Source organism: Canis aureus, chromosome 3 (genome assembly GCF_053574225.1).
Source record: "Canis aureus isolate CA01 chromosome 3, VMU_Caureus_v.1.0, whole genome shotgun sequence".
NCBI lineage: Eukaryota > Metazoa > Chordata > Mammalia > Carnivora > Canidae > Canis > Canis aureus.
The window spans coordinates 70,133,651-70,154,882 of NC_135613.1; the positions used below are offsets into that span (position 1 = coordinate 70,133,651).

Sequence of the window (21,232 nt, forward strand, 5' to 3'; positions counted from 1 at the left end):
GGCCCAGAAGATCCTGAGGAGTGGGAGAGTGATTTCCCTAGCTCCTGAGTGGGGAATGGAAATAGGGCAGAGGGAGTGGTACAGGCATAGAGGTTGCATAAAGGGGATGTTGTAACTCTTGTTAATCAGTAATCTGGAAAGATTATGCAATGGAATCTTGGTGCCAACATCATGGACAAAAGCCAGCTCCCCTTCCTGGCACCACATAACTTCCCCACTCTACCCCACCCCCACTCCTGGTAAAGGAAGACTCTAAGTGATTGAGATTTAACGTCTACCACCCATGGGACTTGAAGAAGAAATTCAGTTCAGTGACAGAAAAAGTATTTTTTGCATGTTCATTCCACATCCGTAGCTTCAGCTCAGATCTCTCTGTGTGTTCTATACTTATATCTGGGTAAGAGTAGGTTTTTCAGCCTTAAGTGGAGTATGCTCAAAACTAAACTCATCACTGCTGATTGTTTCATCTTCACCCCTCAACTAAAACATATTCTTATCTTCCCTATTTTGCTAAATATTGTCCACATCCAATAAGTGATCTGGGGCAGAAACCAGGTGTTGTGTGAAGGGGTGTAGTTCAGAAAATGCTTAAGATCAAAACAAACTAAGGCATATCCATCCTATTAACTGGGGGTTCACAGGGGAATTAATGTAAAAAATAGGCAAGCTTTTAAAATTGTTTTAAAAACCACTGTAGAAAAGGGCGTGGCACAATGGAGCAGAAGAGCCTGGAAACCCTTCCATACAAGCCAAAGCCACTGAAAATCCTGGGGGTTGGGGTAGGAGTAGAGAGTGGGGTCCACTGCTGGAGGAAGGAGCTGGAGAGGGGGATGGGAGTTTCGAGTGTGGCAGAGGTGAATGGCCGAAGGGAAGAGGATTCAGGGAACATTTTTCATTGGCTGTTCTGATCTTTATCCGAGTATTTAAGGGCAGGCAAAGTGACTAAGCCTGAGTTCCATCAAGAAGGACCCAGAGCATCAGACTGCTCCTTCCTGGACAAAGCTTATAATTCTCCATGGCTCTCCAGGAGTCCACGGGGCTGGATGTCTACCAGACATATTTTGAACCCACAACATACCTGGGCTACTACAAGATGGGCCAGAACCCTGTGGGTGATGACGTCCTCCAATTCTCCCTAAAACACTACAACGCCACTTTTAAACCAGGTGCTGGTCTCCTTGAAACCTGGGAGAGGTTTGTGGGAGGAAGGGTAGGCATGCAAATTTTAGATTAGTTGCTGATCTTCTTCAATCCTAGGGCAAGTTTAGGGTGGGAGTGGGGAAGGGCGGCTAGACAATTGACAGAAACTTTGGACCTTGGAGAGTATGAGGAACTGTCCTATAGGATGATTCTAAATATACTTGATATATGGTACTTGATGGGATGCCCTAAACATTTCTGAGGTCTCTGGGTCAAGATTTTCTCCTCTCATAAAGTCTAAGACTGGGAATACAGGTGGTTCGCAATAAATGTTTGGTGATTGATCTTTGGAATGTTATGGATGTTTTTAGTGGGGCTGTAGGACACTTAGTGAAGAGTGCTTGCATTATGGAAATGGGTGTCCCCAGGAGTGTGACTAGACTTCTTCTCTTAATGCTTATTTACAGTGATGAATTGGCAGTTGGAAGGACAAAAGCTGGTTCTCCACTAAGTGACCCCCCACCCCCCAAGATAAACTCTCCTGCTCCTCACTCTCCCCTCCTACCAAACTCTCCATGCTCAGTGCTGGGACTGTGCGGGGCTGCCTAAGGCTGTTTGGACAGGCAGCATTTCTCATGCTGGACTTTCCACTCCCAAATGGTTGACTCCCCGCAGCCTCTCCAGGTGGGACAGAGAGAGGAGCCTTTCAGAGCCACGTTTTAGCGCCCATGGCTTAGAATGTGTCTGTTCTAAAGCAGGTGGCCTGAGAGGAAAGCTCCTGATTGACATAGGCTCTGGGCCCACCATCTACCAGCTTCTCTCTGCCTGTGAGTCTTTTGAGGAGATAATCGCCACTGACTACACGGACAAGAACCGCCTAGAGCTGGAAAAGTGGCTGAAGAAGATGCCAGGGGCGTTTGACTGGTCCCCAGTGGTGAAATATGTGTGTGAGCTTGAGGGGGACAGGTAAGGGGTTTGTTGTTTGCTTTGGGATCGCCATGATGTGGGCTTCACTTAGCTCTCAGAATCCAAGATTTCTCATGGGGCTCATGTGGCAGGTGGAGACTAAGAAGGAAGAAAGTCAGTGGGGTCCCAAGAAGAAAGGAAGAAGAGTGAGATATGAATCCAATAAAGACCAAAAGAGGGAAGAAGAATAGATGTCTGTAGACAGACCCAGAGCCAGAAAGGAGTTGTCATGAATGTCTACCCAGAATGCCAAGGCTTCCCCCCTGGGGTTAAGGGAGAATGGTGACAGCCAGGTTGTTTGGCAGGTGCCCCTGTTGTTCCAATTACAGCCTCCAGGAGGCTCCGAACTTGTGGCATCTTTCTGCCCATCACAGGAGGTGGGCTTAGAGTTAAGACCAATCTTGCATGCAAGTGAGCAGACTCTACTTACCCTGGATAATTTCAGGGCACTAGGAAGTCCACCATAGCCCCTCCACTCACAAGATACCACTCTCCCCAGGTAGGTAAGATGGTTGAAGTTGTATTTTGGATTCTTGTGCCTTTTGCTTGAGACTGTGACTTTTTAAAAATGCAGAACTGGAAAGAGTAAATTTCTAAGTGCTAGTCCTTATGCCTTATGTGGTATAAATGAGCCCCCATGTGCTGAGAAAAGATATAGGTAAAAAGAGAATGTATGAGGTGACAAGGAGGTCGAGTGGAGTGGTCAGGAGACACGGGGAGAGCCTGGAGGACCCCTGCAAAGTCTCCCAAGCACACTTTATAGTTTTGCTCAGCTGATTCCTGACAGGCCTTCCATTTCGTGTTGCACTTGGCTAGGTTGTGTTAAACATGTACCAGCGGAGAGAGAACGGGCCAAGCACCGGGAGCATTGCCCAGAGAGGGCCTATGGGTGGAAAGAGCAGTGACCTCAGGGTCAGGGTCAGCAGGTCCTAGGCTAGACTTTGTCAGTAGCTGGCTTTCTGACTTTGCCCCCTCTCCGGGGCTCGGTTTCTTGGTCTGTAGGACCAGTGACCTGGTTACTCTGGGAGTCTGTGCGAAAGGCAGAGAATGGCCAGGAGTGACGTATGCATCTCACACGATGAGCCTGACCCAGCTGGCCCCTCTTCCCTCTTCCCTCCGCTCAGGGACAAGTGGGCTGAGAAGGAGGAGCGGCTAAGGAGAACTGTCCGCCGGGTACTCAAGTGTGACGTTGGGAAAGAACGGCCCCTGGAACCCGCAGTCCTGCCCCTGGCGGACTGCCTCCTTTCCTCTCTATGTCTTGAGTCCGCCTGCGGCACCCTGGAGGCCTTCCGAGACGCCCTGCGCCACCTCAGGCCCCTGCTCCGGCCCAGGGGCCATCTGGTGCTGACCGGGAGCTTTGACTGCACCTTCTACATGGTGGGAGACTCGAGATTCACTGTACTGCCACTGAAGGAGAAGGTCCTGCGTGAAGTCCTGCAGGAGTCCGGCTTCACCATCGAGAGGCTGGAGAAGGCTCAGCGAGGACCCGAGACCGTCTTGGAAAAGTGTTCAGACTACACGGGGTTGTTCTTCCTCGTGGCCCAGAAGAACGACTAACACAGGGTCCTTGGAAGCGTGTGGGTGTGCAGGGGCAGGACTTCCAGCCCGCATTCGGCCACCCATTTGCTTTCCTCTCCCTTTAGCTGACCTTATTTAGAACCCTTACCTGCAAATGCTTTTAGAGCCTCATTATACATGATTGCCAGATAAATAGGGGTACTTATCTCACACGGAGAGGTTTACAATATACTCCACTAATGGCCCAGGGTCAGGGAAAGAATTGGACCAGAGAAATGAGGATATGCCTCCTCTAGTTTTGAGGGTGCCTCGGGGTGGCACAGGGTGACGAAGGTAGAGTCCCTCACCATCTCCTAATTTAGGCATTTGGGGACTGCTCACCTTCTGAGCTCATTCCCCACCTGCATCTTCGCCCCTGCTGAGACTGCAGCCCCATCCCATGAAATGAAAAGAACAGAGGTTTTGGCGTCGGAAGACATGGACTTTGGTACTTGGCTCTTAGCTTAGTTGCTCTTGTGATGTCAGGTGTGTTGTTAATACCACAGAGCCTTGTGTCCCCATCTCTGAAATGGAAATAATAACCCACCTCCCCAGGGCAGTTGTGAGACCCCAAAGAGAGAACATAAATACACCTGATAGATAAGTACACATGCGATGTTGTACGTGTAAGTTTTTGCTGACGTTCCATATGTGTGTGACAAGCAGTTCTAAAGGGAGTTGCAGAGATGGTTTTCCTTCATTGTCCAGTACAATCCACCTAAGCCAATTTGGGATGAGGATGGAGCATTCAGGAAAGACTTTTGAAAAAAATAGCAGATCAGTGAGATATAAGGGGTGACCAGGAGTAAGCCAGATGAAAGAATCCGGGATAGCCTGTGAAGAACAGGAATTCTGCAGTAGCAGAGACCCAGAGGGGAGGTAACATACTGTGTTTGGTGAACTTCAGAAAAAACTGAGGACAGCTGGGCAGGTCGGGGTCCTGTCCCTGGAGGTCCCCGATAACCCATTGGGCATTGGCATTCAGAACAGGCCAGCGCTTCAAGTGGGCAGAGAAGTCACCCAAGCGGTGACCATTGGTAGCAGCTAGGAGGTGGGCAAGCAAGTAATTTATTCACCCAACAAATATTTGTCGAGTGCCTACGTAAATTAGGTGCTATGCTCAGGAAGTGTCAGAAACTTTGCCTGGGGCTGGTCCTCACAGTTTAAGCTTAAGCTTAAGCTTCTTTTTTTTTTAAAATTTTTATTTATTTATGATAGTCACAGAGAGAGAGAGAGAGAGAGAGAGAGGCAGAGACACAGGCAGAGGGAGAAGCAGGCTCCATGCACCGGGAGCTCGACGTGGGATTCGATCCTGGGTCTCCAGGATCGCGCCCTGGGCCAAAGGCAGGCGCCAAACCGCTGCGCCACCCAGGGATCCCCAAGCTTAAGCTTCTTAAGCCCTCGATCACATTCTACCCCATGTCTGGGATATATTCTTGTGTGTGTATGTGGGTATGTGCACATGTATGTGTGTGCGTGCGTGCGTGTGTGTGTGCATGCTGACGATGGTCGTAGAGAACGGGTCATATCTATCCATGGGGTCACCACGTGAGTGATAGGAGAAGTTGACTCTCAAAGGCTGGGAGCAGATCAGGAGTTCACTACCAGAGGAAGCTTGCGTTGGATGCACCCAGAGGCTGAGCGTTAGTACCTCCTCCAAGGACAGCTCCAGGACACATCGAAGTGTGCAAGCCAGAAAGCTGGGCTGGGCTGGGCAAGCAGACAGCAAAGAAAGAGCAAGGTGGGTGGGCACATGGGGAGGGTGTCCAGAGCAGGGCTGAGTTGCCCAGTGCTCTACCTCCCTGCGTAGAGTGTGGACCCACATCCTGGGTACATTCTCCTGGGGTAGTTACATGGGTAGTCACATCAGGGAGCTATTGGCTCCTTCACATGATATTCAAGTTACCACGTACACTTTGTGGACTGTGAGTAGGCATTATGTTTGGTTTCAGGGGGGGCTAGTGGCCAGAAAGGGTTTATATCTACTGAAATAACAGGCAGCACACTTCTGTTAAGCAGCTGTTACTGAGTAGGTGTGGGACTGCACTGAAAAGCAGAATTTGCTTGGGAGAAGGACAATGATGGGAATCACAGAAGCAGGCAGGATTTGTTCCTGCTCAGGGATGGAAGCTCATGCAGTAAGTGGCAGCTGAGATGAGTTATAAGAGAGGGTGATGGTTGGAAAGGTGTTCACACTGGAAGAAACACTACTGCTAAAAAACATGGTCTCTGGAAGATGGCAGGTGAATGATGTTTTCTTTGCCTAGAAGATGAGCTCCATATGAGAGAACAGAGGGGGCCAAGGAAAGATGCGAAGGTGGCTCAGGGCATTAGACTCTGTGGGCCTCTCCAGGGTGTAGTCAGAGTTCATCAATAAATATTTATTTAGCGCCTGCCATCTGCCAGGCATCGAGCATGTTGGAATAAATATGACACAATTCTTGCCCTTGCTGGGCTCGTAGATAGTCATGACAACAGTGTTAGGAGAGGAGGACACACAGAAGGTCATGCCTAATCTGGGGGAGATAAGGAAGGCATCACAAACAGGTAGTGTTTAAAGTGAGTCCTCAACTAACAGTAAATGCCCAATTGCCAGGCAGATAGTGGGATGGAGGTGGAGGTGGGCTGGGGTGCTGAAGGCGTGTCAGGTGGAAGAAGCAGCATGGCCCAGGTGGGAGCCACGGGTGACAGCGGGCATATTTGCGGAACCTCGGCCAAGAAACATGGATGAAGCACCAGTTATATGTCTGTCCCTGTTTTGTATTCTGGGGATACAGTGGATAAGATCGGCAAGGCCTTGCCCTCATTCTACTTGGGAGGAGAAGGGAAGGCAGACAATAAAGGAGTAGATCAAAGACAAAATACAATAAAATAAAAAAGTATGAGTGCTAAGAAAGAAATCAATAGGGTGATATCGTGGAGAGGAACCAGGGTGGAGGGGGTGGGAGGAGGGCCCACCAGGTGCTTGGGACGAACAGACCCAGACGGAGATCTCACATGGCCAGACAGTGGTGCTAGGGTGGGGGTGGGGGGCGCTAGGAGAGGGCTGCCAAGCCCAGCAGTGTCCCTCTCTTTGTAACAGAGCCCTCCAAGCTGCCGTGGAGAACGCCTCTGGAAGTGGAATCTACAGGCAGACGGGAGCAGCTCTCTGGCCTGTTCCCATCCTGCATGGAGGCCTCCCCTGGAGAAATCCCCTTTAAAATGTTCAAGCCCTTCCTTTTAAAGCCTTCCAGGGGAGGATCCCGGGCACTCAGACAGACGTCCAGGGGAAATAACAGACGGTGAGTCGGGTGGGTGACACACTTCTGGAGAATAAGGCAGGTCGTCCCCTGACTGTCTCTATCCTTCAGTGGAAGGAGGCAGGATGGCCATGGCCAATGACTCCCTGGGGACCAGTCCTAACCCTGTTTTGGATTGTTTCCCTTGTCGTCTACTCTCTGGACACAAGGGGGCAGTCGAGCCTCGAGCTTGGCAAGCTGCAGGGCCCGCGGGGCCCAGGACTGTCTTTCCTCCACCTTGCTGGCCTGAGGCCTGCTCTCCTGTTCAAGCTGACCACTGAATGTGGGAATCGGGAAGAGGAGGGCCACTGCCCACACAGAGCACCTTGATTTTCACTGACCCTCGCTCAACCATATGTAAGGTGCGCTGCCCACCTCCCCTTCCACAACAGAGGGGAAGGCCCAGGAAAGCTGACCCGCATCCTCACTCTGCAGGGCCTGGTTGGGGATCAGCCCATAAGTAGCTTGAGTGACAGAGCCAGGGAGAGGCATCCCAGGTGGCTGCTGGAGCGGAAGACTTCTGGGCCTTCTCCATTGTAGTAAAAATCTCCCCCAAAGTTCATGAAGCTGGGGTAGGAGGGCCAAGGACAGTGGATAGGGCACACTAAGCCCATCAGATCCACTCAACAGCCATTAACGCCAATGCTTGTGTCAGGTCCCATGCTGGCATTAGGCATACAAGGGGAAATTGGATTCGGGCACTTCCAAAGAGTTGACAGTCAGGTGGGCAAATGGCCACTGTCACACAGTGTAGTCAATTCAGCATGAGAGGGTAGGTTAGGTCCTGGAGAAAACAGAAGAGGTGCGTTCACCTAAGTGTGAGGTGGGGTGAAGGAGGTTATAGAAGTCTTCCTGGAAATCTTAAAAGGGTTTAGCCAAGCAAAGGTAGACCAGGGCTTTTTAGGCAAGAGAAAAGTATGCGCAAGAGATCAAAGTCAAGAAACAACATGGGAGGGAGACTGAAAGAAGTTCCAGTGTGTCTGAAAAAGTTCCAGTATAATACCCTTTAATGTTGCAGCCGTTTTAATAGCACATGCTCTGTGGTCTGGCTCCTGCCTGACTCTCCAGCCAGCTGGAAGGGCTTTCTGAACAGGAGCCTTGGAGCAGGACTATGAGGAACTAGATGCTAGGGGAAAGACTTGGAAGCTGGGCAATTAGTTTCTGGATGCCTTTTTCTTCTGGGACCTTCCACTTCTTTAACAAGTGACTCCCCTGCAAACTGGGGACTCGAGTGGCAACTGACAAGGGGAGTTGTGGCGGTTGTACCTTTAAGAGGAATTCAGAGATTACAACTGTAAGCAAGTAACAAACACAAAAACCAAAACCAAAAGGCTAAATATTGATTAACTAGGTTACATAAAAATTTAGATTGCTGACTGATAAAAGGCCATCACCAAAGTGATTAGGCAGACAGATTGCAAGAAACATTTACAGTGGATAAAATCAACATGGAACCAATGCCTTCTAGCATACACAAAAAATATACAAAAATAAAATATACAAATTTGGACTAGGAGGAAGTCCAAAGAAAAAAAAGGAGCAAGGATATGATTAGGAAATGTATAGAAGAGGAAACCCCAAAAGTTAGCAGACTGTGTAACTCTTCACTGATTTCTGTGTCTTTTCTTCTTTGGCACACAGTGAGACTACTTTTCTCAGGTCCCTTGCCTCAGGCTGTGTGATTGGGTTCTGACCCAAGGAGTATGAATAAGTCCATGCACATGGCACTACAGACCTCCTGTGCTGTACTCCAAGGGCTGGTTGCAGGGAATCCAATGGAGTCCTCTAGGCCCTCAGAGATGACAGCTGCACGGTAGAAGTCTGACCACCTGAAGCTGTACCCGTACCCTGACCCCTTCCACACAGGACTGTGAAGTGAACAAAGATATACAAGCATTTTCTTTAAGTCACTGAGATGTGGGGTTGTAATATCACTTACCTCACTGATAGCACCTGTAGATGTGCTCAAAGTGATCAGAGAAAAGCAAAATTTAAAAGTTGTAGGGGTGCCTGGCTGGCTTAGTGATAGAGCATGTTGACTCTTGATCTCAGGATCGTGAGTTCAAGCCCATGTTGGGTATGGAACCTTCTTAAAAAAAATTGTCTAACTTTACTTGTTTTCATTAGACTGGCAAATAATGGTAAAGTAGATCATTCTAAGACTTTTGGTAGGGGCGGGAGGTGTGTATGGCTGTGTTGGTGATTATAGGGACTTCGGTGTACTGTTGGTGGAGATGTAGACTGGTATAGATTTGCAGGGGACGTCCTGGTGTGTCTTACAAAATTAAATATTTATTTTTTTATTTAGAAAATAAATATTTAATTGACTAATGATATCTCAGCATTTCTACTCCTGGAAATATACCCTGTGGAAATTCTTACACAAATCTTCACAGAGGAGACACAGAGATCTACAGAAACAGTATGTTGGGGTGTTAGAGGCAATCTGGGTATCCATCCCTGGGGAGTAGATATGTAAATGAGGGAATGCAAGTCATGGAGGGACAAGAAGTAATAGCCCACATGTACACATAGCAATGTGTATGAGCCTTAAGGACATAGTAAAAATGGGACATCTGGGTGGCTCAGCAGTTGAGCATCTGCCTTTGGCTTAGGTCATGATCCCCAGGTCCCTCATTGTTTCCCTGCAGGGAGACTGCTTCTCCCTCTGCCTATGTCTCTGCCTCTCTCTCTGTATCTCATGAATAAATAAATAAAATCTATAAAAAAAAGGACATAGTAAAAATGACATAAATATAGACATATGCATACGTAACAACAGTCCCTAATTCACAAAAATACACATAAAGAAAAGAACACACATTAACCCCTTAGAAAGTTGGGTGTGAGGATGGAAAATGAGAGGGGAAGAAGACAGGACTGAATGGATGGGTCCTCCCACCACACACACATGTTCTTTTCTGAAGCTTTCCGACAACAGATTGAAGACTGACAACTACAGCTTTTACTTCCGAGAATGGGTTTCCTTCACAGGATCGGATTCCCATGAGGCTGTGACATCGTTCCTCAACTTTCTGAAAAGCCCACGTTCAGCCTTCACTGCTCCTTCTGCAATTTCGTAAGCATTCCCTTTTAATCACTCAAACCTCGTGCTTTCTCAAAAACAAAACACAATGAAAGAGGAACAGAATTACAAGATCCGATCTTAGTCCAAACAGCTTTTACTCAGAACATAAAATGAGTTGCTTTTCACATCTATATTAAACAGAGGGAGAAAGAGTGAAATACATTAGCCTTCTACTCATACGGCATTATTAGTGGCAGGACAGGTGTCCCAAATATATGTGTTATACTGCTGGGGTAATTAGCAGGAAGCAAGAAAAAAAAAATCAATGGAACAGAGAAGCTAGGCCTAAATCAGATCATAGCAAGTATTGGAAATAAGCATATGACAAAAGATCATCACACCAGAGAGGGAGCAAACAAAATCATCCGGGTAGCACAGCAGCAACTCCAGGTCTTGGCTTTTGCCAGGTGGGTGTTGTGGAAGCCCTGCCCTGATTTTCAGCCTCATGAGCTTTGGCATTACTGCTGGCCACCTGCCCACCTCCAGCAGCCTGGCCACCTGCCACAAAGCCACTGGTCCCTGGCTCTGCCAAATGCCCTCAAATACCGCCTCCCTGCAGTTCACAAACCATGCCATGGGGGTGAGTTGGGGCTGGACACCTCTTTGCTGGATTATGGAATTTGCTGGATTATGGAATTGGTCCCTGAGCTGAGGCTCAGGAAGTCTCCTTCCCTTCCCTCCCCTATCCCTACCACTACCCCTGCCCCTACCCCTACCCCTACCCCGGGTCTTTCTCCCTCCCTCTCTCTCTCCCTCTTTCCCTCCTCCTCCATTCCCCCCCTCCTCCTTCACCCTCTCCCCCCCTACTTCCCTTCCCTCCCCCACCCCCATGCCCCAGGTCTCTCTTTCTTTCTCTCCCTCCCACCCACCCTCTCTCTCTCTCCCTCTCCCCCTCCCTGTCTTCTCCTCTGTCCCTCCTCTCCTCCAATGGAGCAGCTCTCACCCCGTACCCCTCCTCTCCTTCCCTGCCCTTCTCAAAGTTTCCTGCAACCCAAGCAATAGATTCAGTGGCCAGTTTAAACTTTGGAGACTCATGAGTGTAGATAACCAGAGAATTCGAGCTCCAGGCTGCGTCAGGACCTGTGTGGCTGCAGGTTTTCAACCTAAAGCTACGTGAGAGGATTCACGTTAGAGCCCTAAGGCACCTATCTGTTTGTGCACACATAGGGCCCCCTCCAGGTCTGATGGAATAACCCCCTTCCCTCCCCCCAAAAACTGTCCCGAGACTCTAACAAGAGAGGGGAGTCGAGAGGTTTCGGAGTCCAGGAAAGGGCTCCCCGCCTCCCTGCCATGAAGGCTCAGATTAATCATCCCTGGACTCACCATACTTATTCATTAAAATCTAAAGCAGGCCCAGTGGGCCCGCGTCAGATTTGATGAGTTATCATTTTGCTTGTAATTTTGTTTATTTATTATTAATGACCAAGCACATGAAAGGCTCCAAATGGCTGGCTCCTCTGACTCTGGGGGTTGCTTAATTTGGCTCTGCCCTGGATCCTGACCTAAGGGCTCACACCTGGCCTCAGGTCTGGTTTGAGCAGAGACCTGGGAAGAGGCTCAGGAAGAGGCTCGGTGGAGGTGCTTCTCTGCGGCTGGAGCAAACCCCGCTCCCCTGGGCAGCAGCAGCAGGCTCCTAATTGCTGTGCTGTACCTGGGTGTACCTTGCTTTCGGTGATAAGCAGAAGCCGTGGGGTGGGAAAGGAGAGACGGCTGCCTACTGGAGTCTGAACCTTTTCCGGAGCATCCCCGGCCCCTGATCTGAAGTAGGCCTTGATGTGTGAAGCGCAGGAGGACTTTTTTCAGCATTGCAAAGAGAAGCTTGGAGGGAAGCTTGAGAGGCGGTTCCTGTTCCCCATCATCCTTGCCCTGTTTTTGTTGGAAGAGTCGTTTTTGCTTCCGTGCCCTTCAGTGCTTTAACCCCAATGGGTAAAATTGAGCAAAAGAAGCCATGCTGGGGGATCCCTGGGTGGCGCAGCGGTTTGGCGCCTGCCTTTGGCCCAGGGCGCGATCCTGGACACCTGGGATCGAATCCCACGTCGGGCTCCCGGTGCCTGGAGCCTGCTTCTCCCTCTGCCTGTGTCTCTGCCTCATTCTCTCTCTCTCTCTCTGTGACTATCGCAAATAAATAAAAATTAAAAAAAAATTAAAAAAAAAAAGAAGCCACGCTGGGGCATGTCTCACAGAGCAAATGGGGACACCTCTATGATCACGTACCCCTCATCTCTACATCTGTGCTCATTTCGAAAGCGACTCTGCATCTAAACATGCAGGGTGGGATCCCTGGGTGGTGCAGCAGTTTGGCGCCTGCCTTTGGCCCAGGGCGCGATCCTGGAGACCCAGGATCGAATCCCACATCAGGCTCCCGGTGCATGGAGCCTGCTTCTCCCTCTGCCTATGTCTCTGCCTCTCTCTCTCTCTCTCTCTGTGACTATCATAAATAAATAAAAAAAAATTAAAAAAAAATATCTTCAAAAAAAAAAATAAACATGCAGGGTGTGTTGTTTTTTTAATCATAAGATTGATCATACATATAGAAATGTTCATAAAGCACAAGATTAATATAAAATGAATCCTCAGTAACTGCCCCCAAATTGACAGATAGGACACCGCAGGGTGATGCCCTCCTTTCCTTCAGAGCCCACAACTACCCTGACATTTATAGTTTTCCTTTATCCTTTACCACTCATTTATGCAGCACTAAATAATATTGTTTCCTTTTGCCTGTTTTGAACTTTATATAATTGGGATAAAAATGTACATCTTCTTTAGAGCTTGCTTCTCTCATGCTGCATCATTTGGAGAACTACTCACGCTGATGTTTATAGCTGTAATTGGTGCATTTTCATCAACCCAATGTACTTATTCTACTGTTTGCTGGACATTTAGGTTGTTTCTAGTTAGGGGCTATTTCAAACAATGCTGCAAGGAACAGTTACGTGCCTGTGCCAGATTTTCTCTAGGTATGACTTTGGCCGTGCAATTGGTAGGCACAGGGTACGCCCAACTCAACTCTCCTAGTTAATGCCTGCCTGTTTTTCTCCAGAATGGTGCACCAATTTTACACCACTAGAAATACATGAGAACATCTGCAGTCAAGGTCCTTGGTCTTGGCAGGTATGATTTTTGCCAATTTGATGGCTGTGTAGTAGTATCTCATTGGGATTTAATTTGCATTTTACTGAGGAGATTAAGCATCACTCCATAGGTTTATTGGCCATTTGGATTTTCTTTCTTAGAAACGGTCTAGGGGCACCTGGGTGGCTCAGTGGTTGAGCATCTGACTTCTGCTCAGGGTGTGATCCCAGAGTTCTGGGATCAAGTCCCACATTGGGCTCCCTGCATGGAGCCTGTTTCTCCCTCTGCCTTTGTCTCTGCCTCTGTCTCTGTCATGAATAAATAAATAAATAAATAAAAAGAAATACCTTCCATTAAAATAAAAAAGAAATCCTTCTCTACCCCCCAAGGTCATGAAGATATTCTTCTATATTACCTTCTAAATCCTTAGAGTTTTGCCCAGCATCTACAGTTTTAATTCGCCTGAATAGATGTGTGTATAGAGTGTGCAGAGCATGTCTGATTCCATTTTCTCCCCTATGGATACCCAATTATTTCAGCACTATTTATTGAAAAGTCTGTCTTTTCTGCACTGATCTGGGATATCATCTCTGCTGTATATCAAATGTTGATAAAGTTATGGGTCTGTTTGTGGGCTCTCTACTATTTCATTGGTCTATTTGTCAATCCTTATACCAATACCATACAGTCTTCATTACTATAGCTTTATAATAAGTATTTTGTCTGGTAGAGCCAGTCCTCCTACCTTATTTTTCTTCTTCAAGAGTAGCTACTCTTGGCCCTTGGCACTGTCATATAAATTTTAGAGCTGGCTTGTCAAGTTCCAACAAAAACCTATTGGGATTTTAATTGGGATTTTACTGAGTCTATAAATCAATTTGGAGAGAAATGACATCTTTACAATGTTGAGTCCTTCAATCCATGAAGTGGTCTGTTTCTCCATTTATTTAGGTCTTCTTTAATGTCTTTTAATAAAATTTTATAATTTTCTCCATTAATGTCTTGTACATATTTTGTTGGATTTATTCCTAGGTACTTCTCATTTTTTAATGCCATTGTGAATGAAGACTGTTTTAAATTTCGTTTTATAACTGCTGCTGGTTAGAAATGAATTTAATTTTTTTATATTCACTTTGTACCCAGAAACTTGGCTAAACTCTTATATTCCAGTAGTTTCTTTGTAGCTGATTTTAAATTTCCTCTGTATATCATCATTATCAGTTTAAAATAATAATTTTATCTTTTTCATTTCCAATCCTTATGCCTTTTATTTACTTTTCTTACCTACTGTTTTCTCCAAGACCCCTGGCCACTGTTGAATAAAATTGGTAATTGTTAGCATTCTTATCTCTGTCCTCAAGTCGAAGGGAAACTTTTAAATGTGGGATCATTAAGTATGATGTTTGCTGAAGTTTTTGTAGATAATCCTTATCACATTAAGGACGTTCCATTCTATTCTCAGATTGCCAAGAGGTTTTTGGTTTTGTCATGAATTGATGTGGACTTTGGGCTTTTTTCCTCTATGTATCTATTGAATTATTAGGAGGCATTTCTCCTTTAATTTGTAAATACGATATGCATTAATTGGTTTTTGAATGTTAAATGGTCTTGTATTCCTGCAGTAAACCTATGTTGGTAATAGCATAACTACTAAAAGAATAAGTTGTCAAGTCAGACTGTGTAGGTCTGAATCCCAGCCATACTACTACCTAGCAGTGTGACCTGGGCAAGCTACTTACCCTCTCTGTGCCTTATATGTTGAAATGGGGATGATAGTACCTAACACACAGAACCATTGTAAGGTCCAATTACATGTCCAAAATCTTAAACCAATGTCTAGCACCTAGCAAGCACCATATAAGTGTTGGCTATTTTATGGACTACACAATAATTTAAGATTTTTGTAGTTGTGTTCATGAGTGATTTTCAGCTTGTGACTTTTCTTTCTCATAAATAGCCTTGGTATTCAGGTTTTGTTAAACTTATAAAATTAGTTGAGGGGTGTTTTCTCATTCTCTATGTTCTGAAGGAGTTTGTAGAAAATTAAAATTTTTGGTTCCTTGAATATATTCTAGAACTCACCTGTGAAGCCATCTGCCTCACGGGTTTCATGTGGGAACCATGTTCAATTTAAGTTCTTTGATGGTCACAGAACAATTCAGGTTTTGCACATGTTGTATATTTACTTGGGAACTTATACATCAAAATTTTCAATATATTGGCATAAAGTTATTCATGATGACTAGTTACCATCTTTTAAATGTCTGCAATACAACCATGAGGTTTCTAACTTCACTCTTGACATTGGGTGTATGTGCCTTCTCTCTTTTTTTTTCTTGATCATTCCAACCAGAAATTTGCTAATTATATTAGTCTTTGCAGAAAGCAGACTTCTGAGCCTTGCTGATCTTCCCTATTATATTTTAGCTTTTTATTTTATTATTTTAAAATATTAGTTTATTATTATTTTCCTTTTATTTATGTCTGTTTGCTATTCCTCTCCTAGCTTCATAACCCCATTTGCATTACTAGTGTATACATTTGAAGAGTAAAGTTCCCCTTAAGTATTCTTTTGGCTTCAACCCACCAATTGTGATATGTAGCACTTTCATTACTACTCAGTTCGAACAATTTATAATTTTCATAATGATTTCTTTTTTTTTAATATTTTATTTATTCATTCATGAGAGACACACACAGAGAGAGAGGCCAAGACACACACAAGAGACATAGGCAGAGGGAGAAGCAGGCTCCATGCAGGAAGCCCGATGTGGGACTCGATCCCAGGACTCCAGGATCATTCCCTGAGCTGAAGGCAGGTGCCAAACTGCTGAGCCACCCAGGGATCCCCAATGATTGCTTTTTTTGAGCCATGGGTTATTTATTGGTATGTTTCTTAATTTCTAAACATAAGGATCTTCTAGTTATCTTTTTATTTTTTTACTTTTAACTTAAATATGTTGGTCAAAGAATGTATTCTATATCATTTTGGTCCTTTGAAATATGTTGAGGCTTGCTTTGTAAGCTAGTGCAGGGTAATTTTTAATGGCGTCTGTATTCTTGAAACAAACGTGTAGGTGTTAGATGCAATCTTTTATATACATCCATTAAGTCCAGTTGATGAATCCTGTTGCTCAGGTATGACGTATTTTTACTGATGTTTTTGTCTATCTTTAACTCTCTATCAACTACCTTCTTATTTTACACATTGTATTTGTCCTAACAGGCTTTCTCTCTCTCTCTCTCTCTCTCTTTCTTTTAGTTCTTGCCTCCTTCAGAATTGACTTTTTTTTTTTTTTTTTTTGGTCATTCCATTTCCTCTCCTCTACTAATTTGCTTGAGTTATTTTTATGGTGCCTAAAATTAGAGTATAGATATTTTACTTTGGATCCCACAAGGCACTGGTGTAGGAAAGTGAGAGAAAGAAAGGAAACCAATCAGGCCCCATTCATGAACCAGTTAGTGCTGTGGGCAGCTGGGGCTCACTCCTGGTGGGACCTCTGCGAGAGTGCAGAGAACATGTTTCAGGATTCCTATCCCGGGAGCAAGGAAGCTACTATAATTATTCAGCAACTCTTCATCTGTCACTGGGTGAGGTCCTGCAGACTGCTGCATTAACTGCCCAGCTTTTCTGACTTGCTCTATGTAGGGGCCAAACAAATTCTTACAACCAGAGAAAACCCTCAGACTCAGGTACTTGCAGTAGAAAAATATTGATATGTTGATTGATTGATACAGGCATGGCAATTGCCAAGGAAGTATGGGCAGTACACCATCATCTGCTTGGAATTACAATATGCATAGTTAGCTTATCCAAGTCTAAAGATAATCAATACTTTTATCCTTCCTGGATGATTCAAAGATCTAAAACCATGTATTTACCCTCCCTTGAAATTTATAGGTTGTTGCTGTTTTGTCTTTTAATTTCTTCTGGCTATTTTTTTTTTAATTTTTTTTTTTTTTATGAGAGAGAGAGAGAGAGAGAGAGAGAGAGAGAGGCAGAGACACAGGCAGAGGGAGAAGCAGGCTCCATGCACTGGGAGCCCGACGTGGGATTCGATCCCGGGTCTCCAGGATCACGCCCTGGGCCAAAGGCAGGCGCCAAACTGCTGCGCCACCCAGGGATCCCTTTTCTTTTTTTTTTTTTTTTTTAATTTTTTTTTCTTCTGGCTATTTTTAACCACATCTGACACAATTAAAAAATTTTTTTTAAAGATTTTATTTACTTAGAGAGAGCTAGAGAGAGCATGAGTGGGGAGAGGGCCAGAAGGAGAGAAAGAATCTCTAGTAAACTCCATGCTGAGCATGGAGCTTGACGGGTCACTGGATCTCACAACCCTGAGATCATGACCTGAGCTGAAATCAAGAATCAGATGCTTAACCAACTGAGTCACCCAGGTGCCCTATGCCATTATTTCTTATACATCCATTAGCAATACCTGCAAATTAGTGTCCTTACCTGTTTTTCATTCTTTCTTGCATCTCAGACCTTGATTTTTTGTGCACTAGTATGGTAGAACCATTTTCTCACAAGGTTGTGACCTGAGATAACAAAGCAAATGCTTATGAGCCAACCACATGGGAAGAGCACCTATCGGCAGACCATGCTCCCAGTTGTATGAGAGTCGCATGCTTTCTTGATATTTTTCATTTCTCCTTCCTCCCCCCCCTTTCACTCTCTCTGTCTCTCTTCCTTTCTTCTTCCTTCCCTCTTGCTCTTTGCTCCCTCCAGAGGCTATTGATTTTGGAACTATGTCTTCACTACATTTTGTTCACATGAGAGGATTGCCTTTCCAGGCCAATGCCCAAGACATTATCTTTTTTTTTTTGCTCACTGAAGCCTGTTGGAGTCACCATGGAATATAGTTCCAGTAGGAAGGCCACTGGAAAAGCAGATGTTTCCTTCAGTGTCCATGAGGATACTGTTTCAGCTCTGCTCAAGGACTGCTTTCATGTTTGCCATCTGGATATTCAATTGTTCTTGAAGTCCTATTCAAAAGGAAAATAAGACGTTGAGGGATCCCATGTAATAAGGATAAAGCAAGAAGCATTTCATATATATATCTTCCTTAATTTTTTTTTTATTTATTTATGATAGTCACAGAGAGAGAGAGAGAGGCAGAGACATAGGCAGAGGGAGAAGCAGGCTCCATGCATCGGGAGCCTGATGTGGGATTCGATCCCGGGTCTCCAGGATCGTGCCCTGGGCCAAAGGCAGGCGCCAAACCGCTGCGCCACCCAGGGATCCCATATATCTTCCTTAGACTTGGGATATGAAGTTCCAGTTTGTTAGCAGCAATTGCTAGGGAAAGGATTTGGGGGTTTTCAGTTAATGGCTTCTTAGAAAAATTCCATAGTGGACCATTTAGAAAGAAAAAGGGAAAATGCAGCTTGGGATAATGAAATAAACCACAAATTAAAATTCTTGTTTGAACTATTCAGCATCTGATTTAAAAATCTGGTCTTTGTTTTATATGATTAAACAGTTTGTTTTCATAGAGTATATGTTAACTCTAAAAAAGAAAAAAAAGGGTTCCCTTCCAGAAAAGCTTCCAGAGGCTGTTGATTTTGGAACTACATTTTCACATGTATATTTGTATGTTCATACATTCATAATTATAACAGATATTCATATAACAGTGGATAGAGGGCCAACATGCAGAGCAGATTTCTATCTATAGTGAAATCTGATTCTGATTATAAATCTTGCCAGATTCCAAAAAGGGTAGGAAAAAATTAATGACAGGATGAGGGGGCAAAGGGTACTATGGTATCAAAGCCACTTATATAAGCTGTATAACTACTATTTTTAAAGTTCCCTGTTAAACTGACCCATGAGTAGGAAGAGGGTACATTTCCCAAGGTAAGGATTCAATGTAAGGGAAGCTATGATTTAAATTTCTCAATACCTTGAACAGAGAACACTGAACAGAATAGATCAGAATAGATACTATTTAAAAATAATCAAAACACATCACCTTAAAATATGTCACTTGGTATTTGATTATCTTGATTTAAAGGTGTTTTAAAAAATGAGTAGGCCCAAGAAGGACATTCTGATCCTCCTTTTTCTTCCTGAAAGCAGGAGATGAAAGTCCCATATGAAAGGTACCCTCTCTGTACCAGAGGAAGGAAGACATTCTCATCACCAGCGACAGGGAATTTGGTGGTGAGAAATCTGTATACACAAACCTTATTAAGCCAACCCTTACCCTCTTAGTTACTTATTTATCAGTTGCTACTCTTAGGCCAAATCCCTCTGTCTTGTCAATTCTTCACAAATTGATTGTTTCATTGGCTAAAGGTATAAAGGTCTCCTGTTCCGGTCACTCCCTGTGGTCTTCATTCTCTCATGAAGCCTCCCACGTACATGTGAAAACTTAAGAAAATTCACATGCTTTTCTCCTATTAATCTGTCTCATGTCAGTTTAATTCTTAGGTCCAGCCAGAGAACCAAAGATGGGGAAGGAGAATTTTTTTTTCCTCTCCTGTATTATTATCCCCATTTTATGCACCAAGACTGAGGCTTCCAGATGTCAAAAGTTAGTTTTTCTAACCACCATTGTCATATGAATTATTGGTGGCAGGTCAGGATAGTGATTTGTGTCTTTTGACTTTGAGTTCTGGATGTTTCCTGCTGATTATACTCCACTACCAGGGCAGCTGGGAGAAGCAGGATTTATCAGCTGCGGTGCCTCTGAGCCACTCACAAAGACATATTGTATTGATTCTATATCCTTCCCATCTGTGATTTGACTTTTGAAGGTCCAATGGTTGTAGTCATCCGAGACATTTGGTCTGTTCCATCTAAGTCCCTGTGATGAGCAGTCTTACTACCACATAGATCTCTTTTACTACCCCAACACTTACTGGGAAGTATCAATGATTGACTCAGACTGGACCAGGCAGACAGATTTCTTCTCTAAGGAATGGGATTTGGACAACAAAGACCCATTTGGCCAGCTGTGAGGAGGTGGGTTAGAAGATTCTGTAAGGTCAGGTGCAGAGACCAGCATTTGGAATGGTCCAAATGGAGCTGTGTATAGTGGATGAGCAAAAGAAGTCAGTTTGCAGAGAATCAAGGCCCCTAGGAAGACAGAAAGAGATAGAGAAAGACCAAGAGAGAGGGAGAGAGAGATTAGCTCCCTAATGATTTTCTGGTTCAGGAGACACAGTTAGATACCCTGCAATGTGTTTCCACTATATTCTCCTATTAATAATTCCTTTTTCACCTGAACTGCTTTGAGTGAGTTTCTCTGCTTTGTAGCCAGATGTGGGCCCTTCATAACTCATCACCCATGGAATATAGAGTACTCAACTGTGAAACAATATGACAATAGTCAACTGATCAGTGTTTTGAACACCTACTCCAGTGTTTTGAACACCTACTCTGTAGATGTGATAGGTGGGGGGCTGCAGAGAGAACTGAGCCATAGTCCTTGATCTCAAGGAGTTGGTGGCTTAGTGCATCATTCACATAACAGTTTAGTTTGGGAGGTAAGATTGACACAGACAAAACCAGGAACAAGTTTTGGTTGTTCAAAAAACCAAAACATGAGTGTTTTTTTGAACCCAAAATCAAGGATTCAGCAGGATGAGCTAATTCTAAGGGCAATGTGAGTCCAGAAGAGGGAATATAAAAATTCTTAAAGAAAGTGGAGCACTTAAATTTCATCTTGAAAGGACCATCAGGATTTGAATGGATTGAAATGAGTGGGAAGGCTTGGGGAGGAGGCGGTTTCCAGATGCGGAGGACTGACAGTTGCTGGGAGCTGTGGATGCCCAGAGAGGAGAGCCAGGGGTGTGCAGAGCATGAGGAGAGGATTATAGGACTGTGGCTTGCCCAGACATTGGAGGGAGCCTCATCCAGGTTTTTTAAATTGCTCTTTCACCCCCTCTCATCTGCGATTCCTTCTTTATCCAACATTCCTTAGCCCTAAAGACATTTCCTAATCCTCTTCTTTCTCCTCCTTTCTTTATGATTGTTAAATTTAAACCATTCTTTGTGGCTCTCTTTTGGGAGTATCATTACAAGAAGAATGATGGTGCTCTGGGGAAATGACCCACCTCTCTAAACTTAGTGGTTCTTCTATGAGCTAAATGATTTCCCGGATGAGCCCAGATGGTT

At 44.9% G+C, this 21,232-nt stretch overlaps 1 protein-coding gene across 2 annotated transcripts; it reads left to right on the plus strand.

Moving 5' to 3' along the window:
• The first annotated feature begins 935 nt into the window (after positions 1-935).
• On the plus strand, positions 936-4,272 carry NNMT (nicotinamide N-methyltransferase). 2 transcript variants are annotated; one of them, XM_077893577.1, is made up of 3 exons: positions 936-1,166; positions 1,896-2,106; positions 3,231-4,272. In XM_077893577.1, the coding sequence occupies exons 1-3, from the start codon at positions 1,016-1,018 to the stop codon at positions 3,661-3,663; spliced, it is 795 nt and encodes a 264-aa protein (XP_077749703.1). In that variant the 5' UTR covers positions 936-1,015; the 3' UTR covers positions 3,664-4,272. The 2 variants fall into 2 exon arrangements, with proteins under 2 accessions (XP_077749703.1, XP_077749704.1); XM_077893578.1 differs by having other exon boundaries at positions 1,899-2,106.
• Positions 4,273-21,232: the final 16,960 nt, after the last annotated feature.

Coding starts and splice junctions, on each gene's coding strand:
- NNMT (XM_077893577.1), top strand. CDS start 1,016: ATGGCTCTCCAGGAGTCCACGGGGCTGGATGTCTACCAGACATATTTT. Junction 1,167..1,895: donor CAACGCCACTTTTAAACCAG/GTGCTGGTCTCC, acceptor TCTGTTCTAAAG/CAGGTGGCCTGAGAGGAAAG. Junction 2,107..3,230: donor TGTGAGCTTGAGGGGGACAG/GTAAGGGGTTTG, acceptor CCCTCCGCTCAG/GGACAAGTGGGCTGAGAAGG.